This window comes from Oryza sativa, chromosome 11, assembly GCF_034140825.1.
Source record: "Oryza sativa Japonica Group chromosome 11, ASM3414082v1".
Classification (NCBI taxonomy): Eukaryota; Viridiplantae; Streptophyta; class Magnoliopsida; order Poales; family Poaceae; genus Oryza; species Oryza sativa.
This window is the reverse complement of record NC_089045.1, coordinates 22,688,219-22,704,464: the sequence shown is the minus strand read 5'-3', so window position 1 is coordinate 22,704,464 and position 16,246 is coordinate 22,688,219. Positions and strand designations below refer to the sequence as shown.

General features: G+C 43.4%; 2 protein-coding genes across 4 annotated transcripts; one reads left to right on the top strand and one right to left on the bottom strand.

Annotated features, from left to right (window-relative positions):
• The first annotated feature begins 6,018 nt into the window (after positions 1-6,018).
• LOC107276000 (uncharacterized) lies at positions 6,019-8,154 on the top strand. Of its 2 annotated transcripts, XM_066305645.1 has the most exons (4): positions 6,019-6,383; positions 6,556-6,758; positions 7,477-7,554; positions 7,648-8,154. In XM_066305645.1, exons 1-4 carry the CDS (start codon positions 6,194-6,196, stop codon positions 8,092-8,094), a joined length of 918 nt encoding a protein of 305 aa, XP_066161742.1. In that variant the 5' UTR covers positions 6,019-6,193; the 3' UTR covers positions 8,095-8,154. The 2 variants fall into 2 exon arrangements, with proteins under 2 accessions (XP_066161742.1, XP_066161741.1); XM_066305644.1 differs by having other exon boundaries at positions 6,148-6,383; positions 7,477-8,154.
• Positions 8,155-10,587: 2,433 nt separating this feature from the next.
• Positions 10,588-14,705, bottom strand: LOC4350730 (uncharacterized). 2 transcript variants are annotated; one of them, XM_066305525.1, is made up of 4 exons: positions 14,287-14,705; positions 11,700-12,030; positions 11,409-11,573; positions 10,588-11,315 (listed from the first exon to the last, which is right to left on the bottom strand). In XM_066305525.1, the coding sequence occupies exons 2-4, from the start codon at positions 11,741-11,743 to the stop codon at positions 11,048-11,050; spliced, it is 477 nt and encodes a 158-aa protein (XP_066161622.1). In that variant the 5' UTR covers positions 11,744-12,030; positions 14,287-14,705; the 3' UTR covers positions 10,588-11,047. The 2 variants fall into 2 exon arrangements, with proteins under 2 accessions (XP_066161622.1, XP_015616843.1); XM_015761357.3 differs by having other exon boundaries at positions 14,331-14,676.
• Between the last annotated feature and the right edge of the window lie 1,541 nt (positions 14,706-16,246).

Below are 16,246 nucleotides of genomic sequence, written 5' to 3'. Positions count from 1 at the left end.
TTAAAAAGCCATTTCAAGAAAGCTAGGTCAAAGTCACTGTACCTCTCCAACAGTGACCAACTTAGTACTCCTTCCTTCCATTCCATTTTAAACGCAGCCATGAGTTTTCCGTGTTCTACTTTAATTGTTCGTCTCATTTGAAAAAAAAAATTTATGATTCGTATTTTTGTTGTTATTAGATGATAAAATATGAGTACTTTATGCGTGACTTATGTTTTTTAATTTTTTTTTCTAAAAAAAATCTCAAATAATGATGTACTCTCGCTTCTTACATTTCATTTAAATAGTTATGAAAAATTAAAAAAATTATCAAGATAAATTAATACATGATATATCACTTTACAAACATATTATAAAACAATAAATATGGTTGTAAGAGCACGTATATACTATAGTTAGAGTTAAATTTGTATTTTTTACGACTTTTGGTGATTGAATTTTAACTTGCTGTGGAGTATTATATCGCATATTAATTTATCTTTTTTTTAAAAAAGTATTTGGATGACAGGAGTGGATATCCTATGGGGATTAGAATCCATTTAGTTTCCTACTTCCTGGCAAGTTGGCTTGACCAGGAAGAAGTCATTATGCATGCATTATGTACGCAAGCTGTCCATTTGTTATACTATATCATTAAATCATCATAGTGCATGCACTTTTACATAGGAGAAAATTGGAATCTAGTTGCATCAAGAATATATATATCTTACTGTATTTAACCAAAATAATTGGGAAAAATATTCATACTTAAAGTTTCAAGGTTTACATGACAGTAGAGTAGACTTGTTCCCATCACTCTATGTCTTGTCTTTTCTTTTGGGGGAAAAAAACTTTTGGCTGTGTGTCCATTGGGAAAGAAGACGGGAGAAGTAAAATATTTCCATTATCTTTAAAAAGAAATCTATGAAGAATGTAATTATCAGAGAATCCAGATAATATTTTGAAGGAAAAAGCTCCTAATTAAAGGGTATCTTGATTCTTGAGTCACCAACTCACTTCACCTAGTATAGCACTTTATTCTAGCTAGTGTCATGTAGCAGACGAGATCAACGACGACTTCTCTTTGGGGCTGTCACTTGCGTTCAGTTGATAAGTCGCTTTGATAAAAGACTTGTAGCTGAGAGATCGATGTACCTCGAACGATGTGACACATGTCCATTAACTCTACATTGTTGATCGTTTTACTCAGTCTTGATTGTAACTTGAGACGACACCATATATTTGTCCTACATGGAGCAAAATAGTTTTTTTTTGCTCCAGTCCTGAAACTTAGGTGCGTTCGTTCCAGGCAGTTCAGCTCTCCCCTCTCGTTTATCCAGTTCAGCCAGTTCAAACTGTTAAATGGTATGTTTTTTATAAAAAAAGTTTATATATGCAAGTTGTTTAAAAAAATTATATTGATCCATTTTTAAATTAGCTAATACTACTTAATTAATTACGTGCTAATGGACCGCTCCGTTTTCCATGCGCACTGTTCGTGTTGAGAAAGAGAACAAACTAACGCAGCCATAGACAATACATGATTTATGCTAGCCCTTCCGCCTGTGGCCTAGTGGTGGGACTTAGGGCCTGTTTACTTCATGCCCTGGAAATCTCACCTGACTAAGGCACAACTCTCAGGCGTCCGATTTTGAACGCCTACGGCTAGACCGACCTGCCTGAGCGAGAACCCCTAGGCCCGGTCAACAACCAAATAAGCCCTTAGCCACAAACCCCACCAAGGCGAGAAGGGGTGGAAGAGGAGCTGTGTCGGCATGGTGGATGGAAAAGGATCCTGCCACCTTCTACCTACTACCTGTTGTTCCTTGGATCCCTCTAGGGCGACGCTCCACCCATCACCGGAGTGCTCCTTACACTCTCGACCGGTCGCTGGTGGTGACATGCTCCACCTGTTTGTCCAGACCACAAGATCTGCTGCCATCTCCGTTGACGGTGAACCTCGGCCTTCTATGAGCGATGGGGCAGTGGCTTTGGCCTCCATTGACAGTGGTAGCTTAATGTATTTTATTTGTAATTAATTCAGGTTTGTGATGAATGTTATCAGTTTGTAATGTTTATGTGATGATATTTTCTGCTTCATTTTGGTTGGATTTGTGATGATTTTGAGATTTAATTTCTGAATTTGTGATGTTGATCATGGCTCGAAACATCGGCTCGATGAATTGAGCCGATCTTTGTGCTTTTATTTTTAGTTGTTCCATTCCCAATCGGTGTTGCCTCTCAATTCGACATCGATAAACCCATCTCATCAGTACCGGCATAGAGGTGTCGGTTCTAAGTCCAGCACTGATGGGTGTTTTGAAACTCGCATTGAATTGGTCTTCTCTACTAGTGACACATCTTGACAGGTGCAGACCTCCATGGGCCTAAAAGTCTATAACTCAAATTAATTTTTACCATGCTAAGTTCAGTATGGGCCAAAATAGGCTGGACTGGCAGGATATTGGCTCAAGGTTGTCTATCCACCCTGGAAAGCTTAGAGCTGCACAGAGCTGATGGTACTGGGGTAGTTTCTTTAGCATAATAATATCTTGGTTAGACGATAGGAATATCTGAACCAGATTCAGCATGATATCTTTGTGGTTGTCAGGCACTGCCATGAGTGGAACTGGAAGTAACAGAAAATGACCAAATTACCAAATTGTTGTATTTATCCTGACAACAGAGATAGTACAAGAATCGCAAACAGAAGACAACAATCATTACATTATGTGAACAAGACAACATTCAACATTATTTTCAACTTAAGAATGACCAAAAAAAAACACACAATCTAACAGAGATAGTACACTACAAATCTATAATCATTCTCACTAAGTCATAGTGGCAGCAGCGGATCACCAGCACTAATTGTTTGGCGGCCTCCTTGCTAGCCAGAATGTTCTAAGTAACAACCAGAAACACATATGCTTTGTCATATACCTTGTCGAAAAGGCGGAAATAAGCAATCCTCCAAGATTTCTTGAAAACAAGGGTAGAGATACAAGTCCAAGTACAAATCCAATGACAAGTCCAAAGCAGAGATACGTACAGTTACTCACAGCGATCTTTTTAACTCATATATAATCATTTGATGCGTCGGTCCCAGGGCATTTCCGCTTAGGAAGATCCCCATACAGACCGGCGTTGCCATCGTACATAGACGGATTATTGTTGTAGAGTCTTGTAAGATTGTTGTAGGACAAGTCCAAAGTACTTAAGTATGTTAATTTTGGCATGCTTGAAGGGATTTCACCTTCAAGCATGTCAGGTCAAAGTAGTTGAAGGAGAGGCCAATCTCCTCAAGATTTGTGAAATTAAGGTGTGACAATGACTAGTTTGTACTTGTAAGAGAGCAATTGGAAAGATCTAGGACCCTCAATGAAGCAATGGTGTTCAACACATGAGGCCAATCAGCTATGGCCTATGGTGCTAAGGTTTACCGACTCCATACTGAGGAATCGCATCAAAGGTAGACGTGATATTATCTAAAAATAAAATGAAAAGGTTGACATGCTAACCATGAGAGATCAGCGGGTAAAAAATGTCCTTCTCTAAAAGAAAAACAGAGAGATCAGCGGAATACAGATTGTCGCACAGTGAGTTATCAAGGTAGTGCAGCTTCGAGAGATTACCAAGCTGGATAGGTTGAGATATATCAACTTCTTGAAAGAACCCCAAGAGCTCCGGGAACATAGGCCGTTAGATGATGCGAGTAGAGCAAGGAAGGACTTTATCTTGCCAAAGAGAGATCCATCAGTACATCGTCTGATAAATCATCGGCACGATTGTTGCGAAGGCGAAAGCTTGACGACATGGCCGGTGAGGTTGCTGCACCGGACGCCTCTCCACCGGCAGAAGTCATGGTCGTCTCGCTTCCATGAGGCGAGGAGGCCCGCGCCATCGCTGATAATGCCCCCACTTGAAGGCCAGCAGCGCATGAGGGATTGAGGGGTGGACGTACCCATTGGGCGGCATGGGGTGACCGGCCCAGCTACGGCCCGCGTCGCCCCCATCTCTCCGTTTCCCTCTTGGGCCGCCCACCACCGCATCCTATTCGCAATTGGCCCATAAGTGAGTAGCCCAAGTGTTCAATTTCGATTTTTCAGGGAATGACGGACTCACCGCATCTCGCTACTCGCGCGTGATCAACGCTTCGTCTCCGCGACCGCGACTTCGCAAGCCGGGCGCGTCTCACTGTCCGCAGTCCCGCACAGGCACGACGCCCGCTCTAGCCCTAGCGACGGACGACAGCCGACCCGACCATGCTCGCAGCTCGCTCTCCTGCTCGGCGCCGTCTGCCTGCCCGCCTCGTCGTCTAGCGTGTACGGTGTCTGTCATCTGCCGCGCAGCCGCGGTGCCACCCTAGCCCCACCCCCATCCAGCGTTCGGCTGTCCCTGCGCGACGAGCAGTCCACAGCAGCTAGCGCAGCACGGCAGCAGCCGCCAGCGACAGCTCACAGCAGGGCGCACCGGCGGCAACAGGGTACCCCGGTATGGGCAGGCGACAGTAGGCCAACAGGCAACAGCCACAGGAGTACAGGACATCGTCGACACAGCTCCGAGCGGTGGCTAGCTGCCTAGCACCCTAGCCGCTGCCGTCCTGCCGCTATGGACATATATAGATGGACAGGCCGTGGTTCCGGTTCGCATTCAACTCGATGGAGCCTACAAACATCGCCGCTGCTGGCTACGGGCGAGGAAGTCCATTGAGTCCGAATGCCATGCCTAGCTGGTGACAGAAGTATCATCGGCAAGAAATCAAGGTATATCATGCACTTGTTGTTAAAAGAGCATTCTTGGCTATGATTATAATCAAGACATATTTGTGCAATAGGATGTCTGACGAATGGCTCAATGACATGATATTGTCCTACATTGAGAAGGAGATTCTTGGAGGACTCGATTTTAAAAAAGTTAAACTGAGGTTTCAAGCCATGGATGATCAGCGAATAGAATTGCCTAAACATCCTAGAGTCCCTATAAAGGCTTAGTGATTTATTGACGATATGTCTTCTAATATGTTTATCCTTTTAAAAGATATCTATCAATCATGTTTTATCAATCTTTTGGTGTATGATGAATTAGATATGGCATAACGATTATTGCTTTGTTTTAAAATGGTTTTATTTGCCTTAATTTATTGATTATACTATACTTTTATGCGATTACAGTATAAATATGGTATTTGTTGCTTTAGTTGTCTTTATGAAACGAATATCTTCGTCCCATCTTGTTTTTAATTCTGCGTTCGCCACGGGCGGCTAATTGGCGGCTGGGCGCATGCCCACGCGCTCGTACGATTAGTCCACCCCCCTAAAGTCTCTCTCTTCTCTTTAGTGTATATATATGTATATATAAAGTATACACATACGTATATATGCAATATATATATATAATATACATATGTATTTTTTATGTAATATATACATAATATGGAAACTTAATTTGTATACATATTTATAGAAAACCTGAAAAAAAATCAGTCATCCTCCTCCTCACCCGCAACGTCCACTCGTCTCTGCCACAACTACAGGCTCAGATATCCTCATGAGCTACTTCCTTCGGGCTGATAATACTTATCGTTTTAGATAAGGGTGAGGTCAAACTTTAGAATCTTTAATTATGAATCGTTTTTAAAATATTTATCTTTTTAATATGGCGACTACATTTATAAACTAATTAGTCTTGAAAAGTATTTTAATAAAATAATATATTTGTTAACACTTTTATATATATTATAATAAAAAATAATGGCTAAAGTTGTTTTTTTAAAATCGTGTTCTTGTCCAAAAGGATGAGTATTATCAACCCTAGGGGTATATTTTTTTCCAGCCAAGTTGTGTGACCTTTTAATGCGCTTTTCCTTGGTGAACGGCGATGTCACTGTCCCGTGGCCCACTAGGCCCCGCCCAACCGGGTATCCTCGGCCCAATAAATAAATAAATAATAAGCTCTAATAGGTGAATTCACTATCACTATAGATGCAGGAGGTTAATTACCGTCTTTTGCTTCTGCCGCCATATATATACATGAGAAAAAGAAGAAGCAAAGAATAAAAATAATCCACATATTATTTGAATATCACGTTGCAATGCACGGGTGTTAGTTTTAGAAAAAGGAAACTCTGATACTATTTTTTTTAAAAGATAAAGGGGAAAAAAAAGCGGACCGATTAACTGAACCGACTCGATCGATCGATCGATCTGCAACAATGGCCGCGGAGACGTCTGTTTCGGAGGCGGCGGCGATCCTCGACGTCGCCGTTGCCGGCGACGGCGAGGCGAAGAGGCAGCTCGTCGTCGTCGACGACGACGACGACGACTCCGAACCCAACCCGTACGAGTACCGCGTATTCTTCGAGTGGTTGTGGGACTACTACGGCTGCAAGATCGACGACGTCAGTAAGTAGTACTAATTTTTCTCCTAATTCCTGAAATCTTAGAAACAATTAATTAATTCGATCTGGATCATGATCGAATATATATACATCCAGGAGAAGAAGAAGATCAAAACACGATCGATATAATAATATCTCTAATTTGATCTCTTTTTTTTTTTTGCAATTTGCTGCAGCTAGGGGTCCGACGTTCCACACGCCGGGGGCGCGGATATCCCCCTGCGTGGAGGTGTACTCGTGCAGGGTGATCGACCTCACGGGCGGATTGGAGTGGCCGATTGACGTCTTCGGCTTCGTCGCGGCGCGCGATGGGCTCGACCGCAAGCGCAACTACATCTTCAATCGCCCGAGGGACGACGCCCAGACGTTCACCACGGAGGTATATTATATATAGATGTATACTTATAATAAATTGTAAAAATGTGGGGTTCAGTATATCTCGGAGTGAAATTCCAGGATTTTCAGTCCCTTGTGTTAGGGAATATTTCTTCGGATATGGCTAAAATATGCTCAAATTTGTAACTATTCAGGAAGGGTACTTCAAAAATTTGTGTCCATCCGATACTTTTTATAAAAATAAAATTTGCGATATTGAACACCGTCTTTGTTTGTGGTGAATTGAGATTACATTGAATTGAGATTTCGAAGTGGGGAGGAAAACAATCTTTTCCAGACCGAAACATTGACAGTTGGTACGGATTTTAACAACATAAATAATTGGTTATAATCTAACTGAACTGAAACTCCATATATGTCCAACATCTTGCATATGCTATTTGCAAGTGGTTCATTGTAGTTAAATATTTCGTGCCATTGTGCTGAAGAATAAAATTTAAAAAGGGCCTATTTGATCACTTCTTTTTTAATGGATACTTGAGTATTTCAGATATCTATAGATGAAATTTCACCTAGATTTGAACCATCGATGCTACATTCTCTATAACATCGATTGCTTGGGTTGCTGATCGAAGTTCTAACTGGTTTACTTCAGAGAATATATCATGTCAATATTGCTTTTTTTAAACAATATTTGCTACAACAATATATGTTTGCTACTAGTAGTTTTTAACCAAATAACCTGGATGTTTAATTTGCAGGACCCGTCTTTCGTCTTGACAGGACCTATCCGTGCAATCAACTGCTCCCAGCGTATCGAATTCGAAGTCGATCTCAAGGTTAGGGGGAAAACGCAATCTGATAGGGATAAGGTGTTGAGTGCCAGATACATTGTGTATGAAACAATGGGGCCGAATTGCATGGTTGGGCAGGTTAGGTCGAAGGCAAGGCCAGGCAAGCGTTGCTCGGTAGAGGTCACCTTCGCCAATCTCGCGGGGGCGGTGGAGGCGGCGATCGAGGTTAGAGTTGTTCAAGGATCAAGCGGTTTTTGCGGAAGAATTGTCGCGAGGACCGATGGTTACGACGACGATGTGGTGTTTGCTGATTCCAGTAACGATGGTTCAGTACTAGCTGTTGCTGATGATGGAGTGATCAAGCTTGCCCGGAGTGTCGCCGTCGTCGAAAGTACAGGGGTGCTGAAGATTCATGCGATCATCGCTCGAAGTGATAGTAGTGGTGGGTATGATGGGGTTGGTGTTGCTGCTGAAGATCACGCCGAGTTCGCTGCTCAAAGATTTGAAAGTTCTTGTAGAACACTTGATCTTGGCTTCTGTAAGATGCTGGCAACTGTCTCCTGGTCCATGATTCCTTTGATTTAGTATCACCTTAAAAGAATGATTTCATGAATGGTGACAAATAGACATATTTACCTTGAGTTAGTTACTTGTAAACTACTGTGTCCGTCTAAAATATAATACTCCCTCCGTTTCACAAATCACAACGTAAGTCATTCTAATATTTCCCACATTCACATTGATATTAATGAATCTAGACATATATATCTATTTAGATTCATTAACATCAATATGAATGTGAAAATACTAAAATAACTTATATTGTGAAACGGAGAAAATTTATTTTTTTTTTGCTATACGTAAGCGTTGCACGAGTGGAAGAAGGGGGAATGACACTGCAACGAATCGCGATGAAAGCAGTGGCGTCGTCGAGTATGAGTAGAGAGGAGATAGGAAACTAGCGTTTGCCGCCTATGGCAGTTCCTTTCTTTTGCTTTGCCTGCCTCATCCAACCATGGGGAATTTTATAATGAAAAAAATAACATTATTACCCTTCCACCATCCTATCACGATGCAGTACCATCACCCTATCACAATGGGTTGTTTGGTTGATGGCCGCCACACCTCACTTTGTCACAAGCGTGTATGTCATGCCACACAAAGTGATGTTATCAATTTGTTGGCCATATATGTATAAGTTTGGTAAGAATTTGATGAGTCTATGATGCGTAGGCCCAAATACTAGCAAAGTGAGATATGATGCAAGTGCACTAACCAACCAAATAATATAATAACAAATTGTGGCATACCCAAGGTTTGGCATGGCAATGTTAGGGTATCGAGAAATACCAACCCTTAGTTCCTATCTACTGTAAAAAATCTCTGGTATTATTGTTCTGTTTCCTTTTTAGATGATATTCTTCTTTTTCTGAAACTTGCAAAGCCAGTCGACTGACACTGTTAATGTGGTTGCTAATTCCCAAGGGAGAAAGGCATTTGCTCCCCCGCGTCGGGCGGCTCGGGGGCGAAAAACCCTAGCCGCTCGCGCCTTCTCTCCCTCCCTCCCCCCACCTCGCCGCCGCTGGAGCCCACCGGCGGCGAAGCCAGCAGCGGGTAGGGAAGGCGGCGGCGAGGCCTTCTTCTCTTCGTAGCGTCTCCCTCCTCGGCACGAAGGACGAAGACGACGAAGCTCCCCACCGACATGGTCCGTGGCGGCTACGGCGGCGAGGTGGGGAGGAGGTGGCGGATCTAGAGCCCCCATGGCCGGATCCGGCCCTCCCTCGCCTGGATCTGCACGGCGGCGGCGCGACGGCATGCGGTCGTGGTGGCGGCCGGCTGCGGCTAGGTCGGCCCGGCACGGGCGCGAAGGCGGCGGACGGCTACGGCTCGGCGTGGAGGCGCGCGGAGGCGGCTCGTCAGCGGGCGGCGGATGGAGGAGGCTCGTCAGCGGGCGGCGGATGGCCGCGGCTCGTCGTGGCCAGCCGGTCGCGGAGGAGGCGGGCGCGCGGAGGCGGCGGGCAGCGCAGCTTGCCCGGAGCGGCAGCGGCACCCCCGCTCACTCGCTCGGCCTGGCCGCCCGGCGCCAGCCCATGGCGCGGTGGGTCGTCCAGGCCTCGGTGGCGGCTCGGAATGGTGGCTGGGCAGCCGGGATGCTATCGCGGTGGCCAGGTGAGGCGCGGCGACCGGACTTCGGGGGCGCCGGCCGGTAGCGCCGGTCCGGAGCAGCAGCACCACCGGCGGCTAGATTGCAGTGCAAAGGAAGCTGGTGGCGGTGGTTCGTCTTCCTCGTTGCCGGTCGGCACCCTCGGCCTTCATGGAGCTCCTCCCCTTCTTTGCGGGGAGTTTCTAAGTTGGATTGAGGCGGCAACTCGTCAGTAGGGCAAGCTCAGGCTGCCGAAGCAATACCACCTAGTCCCGGGTTCTCCTTCGGCCAAATCTGGTGAGGCGGCCAGCGGGTGGTGGAACGGAGGAGTCCTGGGCCAGCTCTCAGGGGTGGTGGTTCGTTGAAGTCGGCCGATGAAGGGGCGTCGGTGCGGTGTGGTGGATGCCACGTGCTGCCATTTGTCTGTGTGGTGGTTCTGAGTTGGTGGACGGCGATCTGCAGTCAAGGTTGTAGGGTCCCAGGCGAAAGCCTAGTCCGGTGGTTCACCGGGCCAGCAACGGCTACGTCTTCGGGTGTCGTAATCTCCTTGGAGCGTTGTCGAGGGTTACCCTATCCCTTTCTCGGCGAGCTTCTCTGGGTGAAAACCACATCTTTTTAGATAGGCGATGGCAGCATCCTGAATGTCGTGACCACCATGGTGGCATCGTTTTCGGAGCCTTGTCTCTGTGGTGTTGCCGTAGGCCTAGCGGCGTTTGGCCACACTTAGCGGGGGTCGTTTGGTGCTAGGTTTCACCCTCAGCGGTTTGTGCTTGGGTGGTAGTGCGTTGTGTGGCAATGCACCTTAGTGCATTTTGATGTTTTTTTTCTTGGAACTTTTATTCCTTCTTAATATACTCGGTTGGCCTTCTTCGGCCTTCCCGGCGAAAAAAAAAAGTGTGGTTGCTAACAAGCGATATGAACGAAGACACCATCAATTGTTAACAGTATCGGATTATAACCTCAACTCGACGAGCAAGGAGGGCACAAGAATACCATTATTCGTTGCATCATACAATGCCTGAGTAAACCTGACAATTTACGCAGGTCGTGGTAGTGAATACTCCACAAAGTAGCAGTGATGTGAAAAATCAAATATGGTCAAACACCAATTTGGTTTAGAGGGAGCAGGATCAAACATTGATGATCCATATCACTGGACTGGTGCTACACTAACGTGGTAGAACATAGCAAGTGGTGCACTTTACATCCAAACCATCGAAAACAAGCAACTCTAGTTCAGAACAGTTTAACTTTCATATACAGTTTCCTGGCCATAAATGCAGTTCATGAACTTCAGGTCAGGCTGCAGTGCGAACTGTGCAATGTTGTCGCGTGCGGTATGGCTTTGGTTGAAGTGGTTACACAATTCGTGCAACATGAAGCCCGAGCGAATGATTAATTTGCCTTCACCAGGAGGAGGGCCCCACCTGGTCCAGCTGCATCTGTGGGGGTGTAGATGGTTCTTTGACCCTGGATCTCGATGAAAGACATAATCCTCATGTGTGACATGTACTCAGCATTGTCCACTTGTGGTGCCTCTAGCATGTTGTTGTCGTAGCAGAAGATGATGTACTTAGACACATGGCCCCAGTTGTGGACAAGCTTCCACAGATCACTTGGAAACTCCAGATCCATGAATACCTTGAATCTTTTCGACACAAACCTATCAAGCAATACAAGAGGCAATAGTAATAATATCAGTATGCTATAATTGCTATTCAAGATAATCATATTCAGATGGATTGTTTGTACAAACCTTCTTACATGACGGATTCTCGGACCCTCACCAAACATTAAGCATGCTCGGTACAGTGCTTTCATTTGCAATTCAAGAGTCTGACTGCCAAGGGTTGCATTGTTGTCATACTTCAAAAGACGATAGAAGAGATCATTCAAAGCTTTCGGGCCCACGGTGACTGGTCTGAAATACACAATAGAGGTAATGAGCTTCAGGATAGGATTGCAACTTGAATCTAGAAAAGAACATATGGAACAGATGAAATATGATTGTAACACGCTAGAGGAAACAGAGTTTTGATATCCTTACTTTTCACTCGTCTCCATGTCTCCATAGCCTGATTCCATTTTCATTTCAGCTGAATTAATGAATGGTAGCTCTGGTATATCTTTGAACCGTACCAAGAACCCAAGTCATCTTCAACAGCAACAAGATATCCGTCCGAGTCCCTGAAGAGCAGCCTAACAGACTTTTGTCCCTTGTACAATAAGATCATATGATATCCACCAGCTGGTGTTACCGCAGCATTGAGGCACGTGAATGGAGAGTTCTGCAAATTGTACTCATGAATGCTTCTCATTAAAGTGTGATAGGTCCTGTCACCTACATGCTCAATATCAATAATAAATGTCCTTATAGCCTGCAAAGGTAGGAAAAATACATAAGAGCAGTTTCAGGAAAACATTGCTAACATTGCTCTTATTGCACAATGTCCTTATTGCACAATAATGTAGATTGCAAATATGTTCTTTCCAAAGGTAAAAGAATACATAAAAAGAACAAAAAATGCAGTTAAATAAGGAGTTGCATTTTGATTTATTACTATCAAGTTGTCTTCAAGAGAAAAGGCTCGAGGGCCCTGATTTTAAGAAAGCAAACATAAGATATGTTTGCTGTGGATGCCTGCTTATAATTTAGGTTGCGATCAAACAAAGACCCAACATATTGAGCACTATTGATTATAGTACTCGGAACTCAAGTAAACTTCCTAACCACCAGTCATTTGAGGGAGACAAAATGAAACCACAGGTTACAGGTTCCCAAAAGGTATAAAGCCAACAGCACAACAAATATATTGAAACCATCTAAACTATCAGACTAGCCTACCCCAGTCCTGCGGGATCTTCATTTCTTTCTTTTTTTTTTGGCATCAAGTGCATTTCTTTTAATTTTTCTTGCCTATCAAGTGTCACAAAAAAAATCAGCCAGAGTATGGATTTTCACATTTAATATCTTAATATTCAAAAAGATAAAGTTTTGCTTATTTTTGAACAACAATTCTATATTTCATTAATGTTTCTATATTCGTTTATTTGTTTTTGCAAAAGGACTTCTAAAATAATGGAATCTGAACAATATAATGTGCGGTGAACCTAGCAGCAGGAAGGCATATTGAATCAACTTAATAGTAAGAAAAAACAAGTAGCATCTGAAGGTTAGTATTAAGTATGCGAAAATGGTCATTCATTAATCAGAGGTTAAGATTTATTTCCTTATGAAGTGAGTCAAATGGTGAATGACAAAGAAGCTAAATTACACATTCGAGCCAAAAAATGTGCTGATGGAGTTAGAATATATCAGTAGCTATAGTTTCACTAGAAATCTAGAATGTATAGGTAGCTACAGTTTAACTCTGGATGTGAAATGCTTTCTTACTTGAGCTTTAGTTCCAAGAAAAATCTTAGAATTGATTACCAATATCTTCTTTATTAGTGCAACAGTTATAATGGCTTTGGTTGTATACATGGAACTCAATTGATTGTGGACACGTAAAGAGGTTCCTTGGGACAAAGGTGACAGAATGCCTATTGGCTATTGGAACTCTGACCAAAATCACAATATAAATAAAAGCAGTAGCTTTTGAGGTGGTTAAGCAGATAGCAACCTAAGACCACTGCCAGAAGCTATTTGATTTCGTCAGGAGGAAAAGCAAGATTATCATGAGAAAAAAAAAAAGGCAATGGCAGATGAGAGTGATAGATTGAGTTTTCAAAGCCAAAGAACTACAAGAATTTATCAATTTCAGCAGATAAAGCTGGGAGTGATCCCAGATGGCAACGTGTTGGTATAGGGATGGCCACTATTTGCCAATAGTCAGCATACTTGAGGAAAGTTCTATGAATCATTAGCGACTTAAATCTTAAAATCACCAAGGTATGGATAGCAAGTACAGCAATGACATAGTTTTTTGCATGGCATATTGATGGACATGATCACGCTGCAAGAATAAGTCTCACACGAGAACAGGCCAACTATTCTGGCAAGCACAATAGATGGTGGTACACAGTTGAATTAATTTTGATGTTGCAAGGAACACCTGGGCAAGCATAGCTCGATGGTCAAACCTGCAGATGATTTCTGGATCTAAACGTTGCCACAAAACACCATCATTGAATGGTGTAGCCAAATAACCAAAAGGCAACCAGCAGTAAGATGACTTGTGTGCCACAATTAACACATCTAGAACATTTCAAATGCAACCGCAGAGTTTTTGCACACTTGGTTCAAAGCAGGTAGCAATAATTAAAGACAATATTACCAAGCGTCAAAGAACCTTTTGAGGAGAAAGAAGAGTAAATAAATTATAAAAAGGACTCATATGTTGTTACCATATCATGTTATAGATCTATCATGTGGTAATTTCCTATTAATCAGCCTAACCTTTGGGGAAATAAATATATGTAAATATTTTAACCACTGTTCTTTAGTGACTAGCAGTTTTTGTTGGTTGTTCAGGGAAAGGAAAATGAATATCTTCAGAAATTACCTTCCGTGTGAAGTACTCAACATCATGGCAAACCTTGAATAAATTTAATCTAACTACCTTGAATAGATTTTGCCACAGAACCGTACAACAACTATTACCATCAAATGTGTAACGAAAACAAATGCAAACCTTCTGATAATGCCACGAATTCATGGCCAAATGACAGATTGTACCTCAAAATCACCAATTCATTCTGAGTGAACCACAGATCCGGCGACAACACCTTCCGATATAGCCACGAATTCCGAATACATATTAACAAGAAAACCAACTGCGGCGAATAACCAAACCACATCCTGATCCAAGCACCAAGGGGACCAACACCTTCCAGCATATGCATATGCATATATGCATATGCACGACATTCTGATCCAAGCACCAAGGGGTGCAACACCTTACAGCATATGCATATCCACGAATTTCCGAGCACACATATACGCATATATGAACAAGGAACCAAAATGCAATCGCGAGGAACAACCAAATCCAAACACCAGGGATCGAGACAGACAGGATCTCGGTAGCACTTTGTAAATTTTGTCCGGATTCTGCACTATAAAACTCAAAAAATTAGTCTCATCATCTCGCAAAAACGAAGTCGATTCAGGGAGGGGAGAGTCGTAGTTAGATCGTACCTGCAGCTGGAGTGCGGCGGCGTCGGGGGCTAGCGCTGGTGCTGGTGCGGCGGCCATGACCGATCGATGAGGAGTGGAGGAGCGGGATCTGAGCTCGGGGATGATCTATGCGGAAGCGTTAGGGTTAGGTCTTCGGGAGGAACGGCGGGGGCATGGATCGATCGACGATCGGCCCGACATACCTGGGTACGGCGCGGGCGAGGAGGAAGGAAGGAAGGAAGGGGCGGCGCGGCTCGGGGATTCTCCGGCGAGGCGAGGATCGACGATCGGGGCAAGAGCTAGGGAGGGGATTGGGGGAGGAGGCGACGACGAGGGTTTCCTCTCGCGGGAAGAAGATGAAGCCGCCGCGAAGCGAGGTGCCCCGCCTCCCTCCTCTGTGAGCGGGAGCTGTGGCTGTCAGGCCAAAATGCCCTTATGTGAGCTGTGTTCGCTAGTCGACGTTCCCCAACGGGAACCGTACCGGTGAAAACGGAACGATACATTATCTTGTGATTAATTAATTAGTACTCCCTTTATTTTACAATATTAAGTTATTTTAGTATTTCTCATATTCATATTAGTGGTAATGAATTTAGACATATATATCTATTTAGATTCATTAACATTAATATAAATATGGAGAATGCTAGAATGACTTGCATTGTAAAACGGAGGAAGTAGCTATTTTCTAAAAAAATAAATTAATTTGATTTTTTAAGCAACTTTACGTATAGATACATTTAAAAAAAAAGTATCGTTTAGCATTTTGGAAACATGCACGTAAAAAACGAGAGAAATGTTAGGAAAATGGGTGCCGAATACAGGCTATGTTTAGTTCACACCAAATTTAGAAGTTTGGTTGAAATTGGAACGATGTGACGGAAAAGCTGAAAGTTTGTGTGTAGAAAAGTTTGATGTGATGGAAAAATTATAAGTTTGAAGAATTATTTTGAAACTAAACATAGCGACAGTATAATCATTTGCTTTTATCCTCGTTTTAAAGTGATAGTATAATTAACGTGTAAATGTATATAGTTTACCGTTAAAAAATTAATTGTTTTTGAAAGAAAAAAAGTGACCCATAAATATCGAGTAAATATACTGTCGAAAGTCCTGAAAAAACGTGAAATCAAAGATCATGTTGCAGCTCTTATCCGACTAGTAGATAGTTTTCTTTTTTTAATCTCGGTTGGTTGGTTGCTGAATTAATTACTTTGATAGGTCCATTAATTGCTGAATGGATGGCTAAGATAGAAGCAAGGGCAAAGTCTGCCTTTGAGGCCAAAGTTCACACCGAGAGTGCGCGAACTCGTGGAGTGCCCATGACATCATCACAAGTTCTCATGGTCCGCGTGTGTCGCACGAAGACTGCGCAAACTCGTGACGTGTCGGTGACATCATCACGAGCTCGTGGCGAGTGTTCAACTTCGCGTGGAAAAATGTGAACTCACGGCAAGCTCGAATCGTTGTGTAGC

Coding starts and splice junctions, on each gene's coding strand:
- LOC107276000 (XM_066305644.1), top strand. CDS start 6,194: ATGGCCGCGGAGACGTCTGTTTCGGAGGCGGCGGCGATCCTCGACGTC. Junction 6,384..6,555: donor CTGCAAGATCGACGACGTCA/GTAAGTAGTACT, acceptor AATTTGCTGCAG/CTAGGGGTCCGACGTTCCAC. Junction 6,759..7,476: donor CCCAGACGTTCACCACGGAG/GTATATTATATA, acceptor TTTAATTTGCAG/GACCCGTCTTTCGTCTTGAC.
- LOC4350730 (XM_066305525.1), bottom strand. CDS start 11,743: ATGAAAATGGAATCAGGCTATGGAGACATGGAGACGAGTGAAAA. Junction 11,574..11,699: donor GACATGGAGACGAGTGAAAA/GTAAGGATATCA, acceptor TGTGTATTTCAG/ACCAGTCACCGTGGGCCCGA. Junction 11,316..11,408: donor AGAATCCGTCATGTAAGAAG/GTTTGTACAAAC, acceptor ATTGCTTGATAG/GTTTGTGTCGAAAAGATTCA.